The sequence below is a fragment of the Etheostoma cragini genome, chromosome 18 (genome assembly GCF_013103735.1).
Source record: "Etheostoma cragini isolate CJK2018 chromosome 18, CSU_Ecrag_1.0, whole genome shotgun sequence".
In the NCBI taxonomy this organism is placed as follows: domain Eukaryota; kingdom Metazoa; phylum Chordata; class Actinopteri; order Perciformes; family Percidae; genus Etheostoma; species Etheostoma cragini.
Genome location: NC_048424.1, coordinates 1321454 through 1333692, shown reverse-complemented (window position 1 = coordinate 1333692; position 12239 = coordinate 1321454). Strand labels below are relative to the sequence as shown.

Sequence of the window (12239 nt, the reverse complement as noted above, 5' to 3'; positions counted from 1 at the left end):
TAGCAACAAACAAATCAGAGTCTCATCATACAATATCAAAAATGGTCTTCAAGAAACAATTTAGAGAATTCCATTTCTTAAAACGAATCTGTTCCATGTCGGCCATAAAAGGCATTTTTTGGTACACAAAGAAATCCAGAGACATTAATAATAGATACACATTTGTGATTAATTGCAATTTATTACGAGTTAACTATGACATTAATGCGATTAATCACAATTAAGTAGTTTTTTTAAATTTCACAGCATTATATTAAAATGATAAACATTGCATTTTGTCCAACTAGCTTAACTCAATTATAATATTTCATAGATTATTTTTTTAGTTAAATGAACCATGATTATTAACCTAAAGGAACGTGATCATGGCTAGTTTACTGTGAGTGTTTGAATCCAGCACGACTCTTAGACGTGTAGCTTTGCAGCATCACAGGGAATTGTGTTCTCAGAATGTCAAACGGACCTGCAACTCTAGTAACACTTACTTTAAAGTTGTACAGTACTGTCAAGTTGGTGCAGAGTTTTCACACTGTCGTTCATACTATTTTATAGGAGGCGGAGAGGTTTTGCACTCTTCGAGTTAGATACTTCCAGCGTGCACACAGTGATGCTTCCTTTACCTCCTATCTTGCAGACTCACTTCTTTCTGATTCATCACCCTTAAAATACTGTTTGTAAAACCTTTTCTTCCATTTAGATGCATTGAGATCTAAAAAAGGGACTGCAGAGCAGAGAGACTTACCTACCACCGCAGAGACTGACCACCACAGAGATGAGCCAGACCAGGACCCAGTCCGCCCCCCTGGAGTGAGAAACATCCCCCCTGCCAACTCTGAAGACAGGTACTCAAGACAGCTGGCCTTCAACTGTGGCAGATTTTAGAATTGCGACTTGTAAATCTAAATGGCAGAACATGTGTGACACGTTATTGTTAGCTTAAGGCGGTAGTTTGGATTTTTGAAGAGGGATCATATGAGGTAATTATCCACAGTGAGTGTGTTAGCTACAGTAGATGGCGGTTGGCACACCCCCAGTTTGGAGAAGCAGGCAGGAGTACTGACACTGAAGCTAAGCAATGTACTATGTATGGACGGGGGCAGCAGCTAAATGTTTTTTAGACACTAAAAAAATCAAGATCACTTCAAATGTTCGCTATATTTAGAATATTTCTGACAGGAAACTGGAGCCGTTTTCTCTGCTCTCTTCAAAGCCACCAGACTTCTTGAAAAAACTTTACCTTGCAGAACACAGGAGTTTCTGCTCCACCGCTGCCTTGATCGATTAGTTTGTTTGTGTTATTGTGTGACTTTGTTGACTCTGAACTAACCCTTTTAAGCACCAGTGCCACTGAATAACACAAACTAACTAACCAATCACGGCAGTGGTAGACGAGGTGAAATGTTGTTATTAAAGGAATCTGGAAACTTAAAAGAAAGCATAGATTACCGCATCTCCAAACTTGGGGCCTGTCAACTGACATCTACTCTAGGTAATACACTGACTATGGATAAGTGGCAGTAGCATAGTCAGTAGGGGAGTTGGGTTGGGAACTGGAAGGTCCCTGGTTCAAGTCAATATACAGACTAAAGTTTGAAGGTCTCAGGCTTGTACCTGACCCACTTAAAAATATCTGGAATACCCCCTTCAACTGTACTTCTTTACAGGAATATTTAACTAACCTTCTTTGCTAGTATTTGCTATTTCTTTTTCCTTTTTTTCTAAATATAATTTTAGTGTTCTTTTCTCTGTCATGTCACCGATGCTGATCAGATCTGCTGTGAGAGAGGAAGAGACCTTTGGGGAGTGTGAGGAGGAGCAGCTCAAAGTGCCTAAAATCTCTGAGCCAAAGCAGCTGCAGGTACACCACATAATAGTATATTGTGTGTATGTATATATATATATATATATATATATATATACTGTGGCATAGTGCCTCTAAGTAACCTAGGACATTTGGCTTTGTGTAGTTCCGCGACTTCCCACATTTCCGGGGGGGGGGGGGCTCTGTTGCCACTAGAAATTCCACCGTATGTCCTTCCTTTTGGCCGGATGTCCGTTTCTGTCCCCATTTTATGTGTTGCTGTTCTAAACTCTGGTGGATTTATGAAGACTATGGTTACCTGCTCCTCCGGTCTCTGCAGGGTAAATCCCAACAGCTAGCTAGACTCAGTCCCATCAAGATTTTCTATCGCACGACTAAAACAACTTTTGAACGTCCACATGTTCCACCAAAACAAGTTCCTTCCCGAGGTTATTTTGCAGCAGCAGCGGGGCTCTATGAGGCGCATAGCAACGCCCAAGATGATTGTGATTGGTTTAGAGAAAGGCCAATAAAGCAGAGAATGTTTTTCTCTCTCCCAGAATGCTGTGTGGACTATCCAGACCCTCCTCCTCAGCACCTTGGAGGAAGGTCTGGCAATAGACCAGTATGCACCTAGATTACCTTAAGGTACATACAAAAATAATAACAAAAATCACCAAACCTTATTAAACATAAAGCATGACGTTTATCACAGGGTACATGCAAATTTGCATCACTGTTCTTTTAATGAGTGGGATACAATTCTTTTGGAAACATTATATAAAACATGAAAAAGGTTTACCTTCATGTTTCAACAGTTATGATCATCACAGAGCTACTGTAGCTGTAGCTTAACTTTTCATCTGCACAAAAAACCCACATCATCACAAGTTGCCCAAAACCATTTTTCCCATCCAGTCAAATAAAATCTCTGGAATGCATTCTATTAAATGTCAATATGAACATCTACATGTGACTCAATTCATTTTCATCAATCTTTACTTTTCAGACCCTCAGTGGGAAGATGAGGTTGACAGAGAGACATTACTTCTTGTGGGAGGGAGAGAGCATTTCCAGGGTAGACAGACATAATTTGAATTTCTCTAATCAGCAGGATGTCCAGAGAGGGGCTCCCCTCAGCCAGCAGCAGCCCGGCAGGAAGTTAACCTCTGGCATCCAGAGGCGCTCCTCTGCCCCATCTTTAGTCTTTAAAGACGAAGGAACTCAGCTTCAAAGCATGAAAACTGAGTTTAGGACTTTACAAGACTTTTGCTCAGCTTCATATGATCCTCAGACACCTGAGGTCAGCCAGAGGAAGACCCAAACAGAGATCCAGGTTCAGCCTCATGTCCACAGCCTAGAACAAACATATTTCAACACTCCTGTTGTGTCCCAACCAGAAACTCTGCCTGACCAAGTAAAACAGATCACTAATAGTCCTGCAGCGACAGACAGAGAGGGCAACATTGGCCAATTACAAAAGAAGAAATACCCTAAAAACTGTCATTTAAGGGAAACAGAATGCAGAATTAATGAATCACTCTCTGAGCCAATGCCCTCAGATAGTAAGTCATTTAGGGAGAAAAGGGTGAGGCACCAGGATGTAGAAAAGATGGCTGAAACTGCCGGAAAAATAGATGATGAAGACGAGGTGAAAGGTCAGATTGTAACAGCAAATCAAAGAGAAATCACGGTGAGCTCATCTGTTGCCACCTCAGAGGACCTATGGGAACAACCCCTGCAGCAGAACAACACACCTGTCTGGACTCCCAAACATCCCAGAGTTGGGTATGAATCAAACTTAGTGCAACATTTTAACATTTCCCCCCCTTTGAGGGACAACAGAGTTTCCCAGCATGCCGGGGGAAATCAGGAAGTTATTGTTAGTGTTAAGACCGTTCACGACCCCATGGATAGAGTCCCAAGCTTTAACTTTGAAACTCTATCCACCGGCTGTGATGAAACAAAAACACAGTTTCATCTCTGCCAGTGGCGCATGTCAAGACCAGGAAGCAGCACAGGCTCAGACGGGGTCAAAGGTCAAAAACAAGCTGCTACAACCGCAGCAGAAGCATTTTGTCTTTGTGCGCCAAACAACACAAGTGAAGTCCCAACACCTCTGAAACGCACTACATCTCCCACATATTCCACTTCAGAAAGGGCGACTGGCGGTGGTAGTGGCAGTGATGATGACTATCACCGCCCCTCCCAGTGTCACCAGTTCCTCAAGCTCCCATCCCCTCCTTCCTGCCTCGGCATCCACGATTCCCACTTAAACCTTTCGGAGGATGACAATGCCAGCGAGGCTGAGGAGAGGTGGATGGTCCCAGGGATCCAGAAACAGGAACAGAGTCCTGGTTTTGGACTAAGGCCTCAGCATCAATCCTCTTCTTCTGGCTCCAACAGAGATGATAAAGCTTCGGCTGATTATAATGGTAATTTTGACATATATTTTAAATATATTCAGGTCTGGTTTTCATATATGTGATTGATTTTGAATCTTTCATAATTGTAATTTAATCATTTTATCAAAATTCAGTTTTTTTGTGTTTTAGGATTCATTTCTATTTACCAAAGACTGTTTCATGCAGATTATTGGTGTTTATGTGCACCGTGCCCCGTGTTTTGGGGTCAGGCTAAGTGCATTTTTGTTAATTTTGATACCTGGTGCACTTGGATACAGGGGGGCACCAGAAAGATTACTTTATCATACATTTTAGGTGGGGGTAATAGAGGCTAATTTTCTGCAAAGAGTTTAAATATGAATATGTTTGCGGTTTTGACGTGGATGACGGCAAGAGACTAACTCCACAGTCCTCGTATTGGGCAAAAGTCTATTCATCTAAGGGGTCTAAGAGTAGGATCACGGTCTTGTCCTCAAATGACTGAAGAAAACATCCTTTTAAGTTCTGCTCCTCTCAAAAATGTGTTTTGGTTTATTGTTACCGTAACTGAATGTTTGTATTCAAGAGTAGATGCATCTAAGTATACAGGCAATTTCCATATTTTAAAAGTTTATGTGTATTTCTTTATGTCTAGGGTGTCAGAAAATGTCCAAGACACACACACTGAAACCAGAAAAAAACCCTGATGCTCCAGATGTAACTAAAATGGCACAATCGAGGGGGTTTCTCAGGTAAAAACAGCTTGTGGTATTCTGATAATATGCAAAATGGAAACTACACGTATATCAACTGATTAACAGTCTGCCTGATCTCAGCAGCATTGCATCGGCACAGGAAGTAGGTTGGTGTCATTGTTATCAGTTCAGCATAAAGCCAGCTTCAGCTTCCTTTCTGGTTTAATCTTTTTATCTTTCCAGAATGCACGTACACAAAATAACAAGCACGTCTCAACAACAAAATGCCACAATTTTACCTTTGATCTTTTCCCCAATTAGCTTAATTCAGTGTCATAGTTAAACAGTTTTACAAGAGTATTTTGATAGCAATAATGGAGGATGAAGTTATAAGTACCCTATTTAACATTCACGTTGCCTCATGATATATTGTTGATCCCCTGACCTTTTTATTTGATGCCATCATCAGCTCAAATGTTTAATTTGTCCAGTACTTTATGACCAACCTGCAAATTTAATATTGTTCCTATCAGCCTGGGATCTACTTTGGGTTCAGGGCAAGTAAGCTAATGATGTAATTCTAAATAAAGATGGTAAACACAATAAACTGTGGACTCTTTTGTCTTGTTTTTATTGTTTCTAATATGTTTGCATTATTTCCTAAGTTGCTGTGTTTTTATGCAGAGAAAGAGTGTCTCAGACAGATGAGCTGAGGACAGGCTGCAAAGGCAATGGCATCTCCTCTGACAGAACAGAGGGACTTGAGGACATGAGAAACCAACACAGTCTGCACAAACTGGAAACCAGGGCAGTCCAGGTCAGTTATTGGTGGGAAGGAAAAGTGGCTTTAGACAACCATGGATTAGATGTTGCAGAACTGGTTCCATTAGTGTTGAAAGTTGTCTTGCATTTGGCAGACAACAAGCCCTTTAATAGCATTTTGGTCTTTCAATACAAGGATCTAGAGTCTGAAGTTATGTGAAACCTGGACAACCACAGATTGTTGTATATGATGTCATGAATGTAAGGCAGAGGGCAGCTGGGAAATTACCTGTAATCATGTGACTAATGTTGAATGTACCCGGAAAACTAAAAATGAATGTGATTCCCTCTCTGTGGCACACTATTATTTTATTTTCCCTATTAATTACATTGTGGTTGTGGAACAGGCTGGGACGAGTTGCTGCCTGTTTTTCTCAGATGCCGCTCGCCTGCTTGTCACACTAGAAACGATTATCGTTGCCGCTTTGAGCCTTTAAATGTCAGGAGGTGTGGGGAAAAACAGCTCTTAGAAATTGAACATACCGACGGAGTACCATGCAAACAGTAACAGAAACAAGGCAAGGCAGCTTTATTGGTATAGGACATTTTAGCAACAGGGCGATTCAAAGTGCTTTACACAAAAACAAAAAAAATAAAAACAGACAGAAACGAGAATACAAGTTACAGTGCAGTGTAAGAAATTAAACAAGAAATAAATAAAAGACAGGTCTTCAGCCTTGATTTGAAAGAACTGAGAGTTGCGGCAGACCTGCAGTTTTCTGGGAGTTTGTTCCAGATATGAGGAGCATAAAAACTGAATGAACGCTGCTCCCCCCCCCCCCCCCCCCCCCCCCCCCCCCCCTTTAGTTCTGACTCTGGGGACTGAAAGCAGACCTGTCCCAGAGAGGTCTGGGTGGTTCATAGTGTAGTAGCAGATCAGAAATGTATTTTGACCCTAAACAAGGCTGTGCAGTAAGTGTCAGTTGTTTTTGAAGCACCTTTGGAAGGAGGATGATCTACAGTTACAAAACAACAGCTGCCGGCAATAATAGACTGCGTCATTTGATATCACAAGGTCTTGGGAAAAGTCTGTGTAAGCTTTTATTCTTGTCAGATCAGAAAGATGTGCCACATTTTCTCTCGTACGCTCAGCACATTTATGTTATCTGAGGGCATTTTCACACCCACCTCATTTGGTTTCCGGACTTTGAGACTTTTTAGTTTGGTCCAGACCAAAACTGCAGGTGAGAAAGTTGCCTCGGACCACGATCCGGGTCCAAAGACCAAATTTTGATCCGATCAAAAGAGGTGGTTTTGGTCCGGACCAAACTAAACCATCGCTCGGTTTGTTTGCAGTATCAAAACACTTTTTGGATGGTTGGGACTTTTGGACGAATTACAGGAAGTTAGGCAACTACGTACCATAGAAAAAGAAGTAAAACTCCGGGAGAAACCTCACTAGAGCAAGAAAAAAATGTGTCCACTACTTGGGGAGAGGAAGAGATTAAATGTCTAATTTCAATTTGGTCAAACGAAACATTAAAAGTCAATTAGAAAAAAATGTGAACATATACGTTCTATATACGTTTTGCGCTATGAAAACGTAAATTTCTCGCGACTACTGCACCAGCAGGTGGTGCTGACGTGGTTGCTGTTAGTATTAATACCGTAAAAACGCAATTGGGATTTGCTCATTTATTTGTTCATTCATTTTTATTCATACGGAAAACACTACCCGCCAAAAAAACACACCAGCATCAGACGCGCACCTGTCTACTGACCGATCAAAAGGAGACGCAACACACGTACCGTACGTGGTGTCAAAACGCCGTAGGAATGTCACGGAAAGTTCTCTAGAAAAAAGTTTATTTACATTTACATGTAGCCTACATTTTTACATTTTAGCACATTTTAGCATGTTATTTAAGCAGTTGCACATTTTTGTTCCCCCATCCTGTACATATTCAAATATATTTGTCTTTTTACTTTATTTGTATTATTATTTCATGTATATTGTATGTATGTATGTATATTTTTCCTAGTCCTGTTCCTATTCTGTGCTTTATAACTGATTTTGCTGCTGTAACACAGGAACTTCCCATTTTTCTTGGGATCAATAAACATCTATTAATCTATCTATCTATCTAGATGTAAAACCAAAAAGAACGGAATCAAACGTATACGATGTAATTAAACACCAACGTTGGTTTGGACCTTGGTCTGGACTTTAAGGTGTGAAAACGCCCTGAGAACCAAGTCAACTTACCAAAAGAATAAATTAAAATGCCTCACAGCATAGATAAGCTAGACCTCCACATACACTATGTTGCCAGTTTATTAGGTACACCTTTCATGAGGCTATAGTATTCAGTTTTTGTAACTTGTTGATTCATAATGAATATTTTTGAGGCTACAGTTTGTGGTTCTGTTGAACTCTACTGCATGGCACTGACTGAGGTGTGTCTGTTGGTTTGTTGACCCAAATTTATATCAATGATATGAACATCTCTCTTTAGAAAAAAAAGTTGAAGAAACACCTTAATGTAAAGACCAACGGTTTAATCATGGCCTAAATCAATTCAATATATAGTTTCACTTTCATATATTATATTTATTTGTGTGCTAATTATTATTAATCACTGCAACTGATGAAATTGTCCCTATAAGATTTTGACATTTCAATTTCTAAAAAAGCAGCGTTACGGTATACTGTACCATCAACTGTGTTTCATTTTTCTCATTAGACAAATATTTTCGTGTGAGATCAGTAAAGAGCAGAGCATGCCAATGCTTTTATTTATATATCACGTATATGTAGCATTTTCCTTGGTTGTGTTTGAGCCGTAAAAGAAAAATCAGGTATTTGCCATGTTAAATAAATTAATAGTGTGAAAAAAATCCTACACCAATTCTATAATTTAGTATTTTGAACCCAAACTTAGTGGTGAAGAAGACAAGTGTAACACTGTGACATGCTAAACAATGAAAATAGTTTTACTATTAAGTAGTTCCAGGGAACTTCATTAGTTCATTAGTATCGGGCGGGTTTAGATTAACACACTACAGCTGTCACTTTCGATGTGACTTAATTTAGCTGTAAACTATTTCCTGTTCTTCCAGATTGAGAGTCTTGTCATCAGGGGTGATGCAGAGCAGTTAAACACAGCATGGCGTAAATCTGTTTAAACATATGCAAACACACTCCCACTTCTTTAAGTCAACACATGAGTCATACAGTGCTGTCGTGTGTGTGTGTGTGTGTGTGTGTGTGTGTGTGTGTGTGTGTAGGCCCTCAGGCAGCAGATGAAAGCCCTTCAGCAGCAGTTCAAGCAGAGAGAGAGTGAATGGTCTGTAGTTCGACGCCAGCTGGAGGAGGTGAGAACAGAAACCTCTGAGCTGAGGAAGAACCTGACAGTTACTACACATTGCCGCCCAGTGGCCGGTCGGTGCACTGCACAAACAAAAACTGAACACCAGGAGGGACAGACAGAGGTAAATATAGGCCTACTTCATGGTCTTTATCATATCAACATGGAATCTTCCCTATTTTATCCAGTTTCTTCTGTATGATTTACCCTGAATTGTTGTTCCCTTTCAATATAGTTTTTACAAAGCAGACATCATTTTATTGGAAAGAAGTACAGTCGATGCATCAAGCTCCATGTAACAAAAGTCTCAGCTTCATACCTCTTTTATATTTTTTGTACATACAAAAACTATGTTAACATTCAGATTAACAGTGTCCTCAAACTCTGCAAGCTACTGGCCCATTGGTCCATTTCATTTTAACTGCTGTGTAAATCTTATGGTATCAAATTATTCAAGCATACAATACACTGTGAAGTGGTTTTTAAGCACCCTGGCCATAATTTATGAGGACAGACAAAAGATGGTGTCAAAGCATTGACTGAGCTCATTACATGTTTATGCAGTGCAAGTCGATATGCCCCTAATGCTCCATGCTTGGTCACTACCCAAACTGATTTTACCTTCCCAACCTAAAGGGTTGCTTTGAGTTGTCAATAAAATATATGTAATAAAACAACAACATTGACATTTTAATAAGTATTCAAGGTATTTCAGGGGTTAATATCAGAAACAAGAAGTCAAACAACTGATTACCTGCAAAGTATAACTACCTCTAAATCACTGAAATCTTTAATTTGAAAACTGGATGACACTCAACCCCCATGTTGACAATTTTTGTACTGATGAAGATCTCTATATCTCCTGAGATGGAGCAGCTTCTCGCTAACGGGTGCAGCGTGGTGACTTTCCCAGACGGGACAAGGAAAGTAACTTCTGCAGACCAGAAGACAAAAACGGTCACATTCTTCAATGGAGACATCAAACACATCTTGGAAGATGGGAAAGTGGTGAGCTCTGCGGCTGGTTGCACTTTTGCACCGCATCGATCAGTTCAAATGATGATGTTGACATTCATGTCTTTATTTTTTCATTTGGATCACTTGCGCATGCGTGTTGCAGGTGTATTACTACGCTGGTTCTCGGACAACGCACACCACCCACCCAAATGGTCTGGAGGTCCTTCACTTCCCCAGCAAGCAGATTGGTAAGAGACTGACTGACACATCTACATCTGTTGGAAGACTGTTATGTCTTTTTATATTCTATACACTCTGTATTTCTCATCTTTAAAGTGATTATATTGATGGATTTTGGATTTTTTTATTTCCGTGTTGTGCACACAAAGTGCCCAACCCTCATGTGTTTATAAGACACCAACATTTCAGTTGCAATGAATATGAATATATGAATACAGCTCATAGTATTGTCTTTTATTTACAAAATGTCCCCTTCTGTAACAGAGAAGCGACACCCTGGGGGGAGGAGAGAGATCTTATTTCCAGACCAGACCATTAAGTATTTGGAGACTGACGGCAGCGAGAGGACAATCTTCCCTGATGGCACCATCGTTCACCTCTCACCGTAAGACTGAAGTCACTGCTATGTTTCAGGGTTAGCCGCCGGGTGTCTGCTGGGTCACAAAGTCAGTGGAACCCAGGAGGACTAGCTGTCATTACAGTGGCAAGTAGCAGGTTTCTTTATAAATAAACAATGTTGGGACACCATGAGGCAATCAGAAAGAACTTGACTTTAAACCTTTAACCCGTGTGTTGTCTTGCTGTCGACCAGCCAACTTTTGTTTATTCCGGGTCAAAATTTGAGTTGTTCTTTTTCGACATTTGTCACTTTTCTCGGCTTTTCTTGCCTTTTTTTCCCCGCATTTTTCCCACATCCACATCTATGCTTCCTCAGATGTTTTTTCAGCTTTTCTGGAGCTTTTTCAGAAATTTTTGACACTTTTTTTCAACTTTGTTAAAAATACTATAACATTTAATAAAACACCCAGTAGTGAACTGAGCCCTGTTTTTAAAGCCTGTATTTGTTTATACTTTTTAAGTAGGCCCCATTAAAAGTATGCCAAATTAGCTTTAATCAGTTCCTATTACCACCTGAGTACTCATGGGTGTACAAACATCTATCACCTTGATTCTGCAGAAAAACGATGAAAGTGAAAATGATCGATTGTCTGATAAGTCAACATGACCATCATGACTTCTCGTAAATATACATGCCAACTTTCTTAAGCCAAGTGGCGTGTTATCTGTACGCATCTTGAGCTATCCGCGTGTATGTCCACTTGACGTGTTAATGCGAGAAGAACATGTTATCACGAGAAAACCATGTTATCGCGTTAGGAACGTGTTATCAAGACAAGAACATGTTATTAGCGATGAGCGAGTACAGCATTATCTGTATCCGTATCTGTACTCGGACTGGGCGGGGCCTAACCCGGAAGTGGGCAAATTTAACCCACACATTTTTTTTATTGGTTCTTTTTCATTTTCACACCAGGTGTGTGTGTGTGTGTGTGTGTGTGTGTGTGTGTGTGTGTGTGTGTCTGTGAGTGAGTAAGAGATACAGAGAGAGAGAGAGAGAAACAAAGAGAGAGAGGGGTGCGGGGGGTTGGAATGTGTTTGTAACATCATTTGTAATATTTATTTATACCGCAACTGCCTTTTATTTTTTCACAGCTTACATGCCAACACGAGCTTTTTGATAAAAATGGGATAGTTTTTACGGCAATCTTGTCATATTGTAGTTACAATTCAACAATAATGTAAGATCTCCTACATTATGAAACATGTTATTGAGAATAAAGTACCACAAAGACTCTGGTGCTCTTAAACACCGTTCCATGTTTTGTGTGAACCGTAAATCCCTTATTCCATCATCAGCAATTAACCAGCGGTTCAATCAGCATTGGGTTTCCTCTTCCAGCGATAGGAAGGATACATGGACTTAACGACCATTTATTTAAATGAGAATCCTCCAGATTACGGCTTTAAACAGATCCATACTTCTACTTTAGAGTCACCACATGTCATACAGTTGTATTCATATTTATTCAGACACTGATACATTGAAATTTAATTTAATTTGTTTATTTGTATTTGGATAGTGGGAGAAAACCTGACTACAGGAAAACACGTACATGAATATTATTGCACTCAGTGATTGATTGTTTATTTGAATATTTATGTATTTTGGGGTAAATTAGAGTGTCCAATT

At 40.0% G+C, this 12239-nt stretch overlaps 1 protein-coding gene across 6 annotated transcripts in view; it reads left to right on the top strand.

The window, feature by feature from the left end:
• Nucleotides 1-12239, top strand: part of si:ch211-140l13.3 — a 36328-nt gene that overhangs the window by 16959 nt on the left and 7130 nt on the right. For 2 of the 6 annotated variants that reach the window (XM_034899682.1, XM_034899680.1), the window contains exons 6-14: nt 698-842; nt 1735-1858; nt 2811-4236; nt 4841-4937; nt 5565-5697; nt 8931-9134; nt 9860-10018; nt 10131-10215; nt 10472-10592. In XM_034899682.1, the coding sequence (XP_034755573.1) occupies nt 698-842; nt 1735-1858; nt 2811-4236; nt 4841-4937; nt 5565-5697; nt 8931-9134; nt 9860-10018; nt 10131-10215; nt 10472-10592 (2494 nt within the window). The remainder of the gene's footprint in view (nt 1-697; nt 843-1734; nt 1859-2810; nt 4237-4840; nt 4938-5564; nt 5698-8930; nt 9135-9859; nt 10019-10130; nt 10216-10471; nt 10593-12239) is intronic. The other 4 variants (XM_034899684.1, XM_034899685.1, XM_034899683.1 and 1 more) reach the window with 4 other exon arrangements.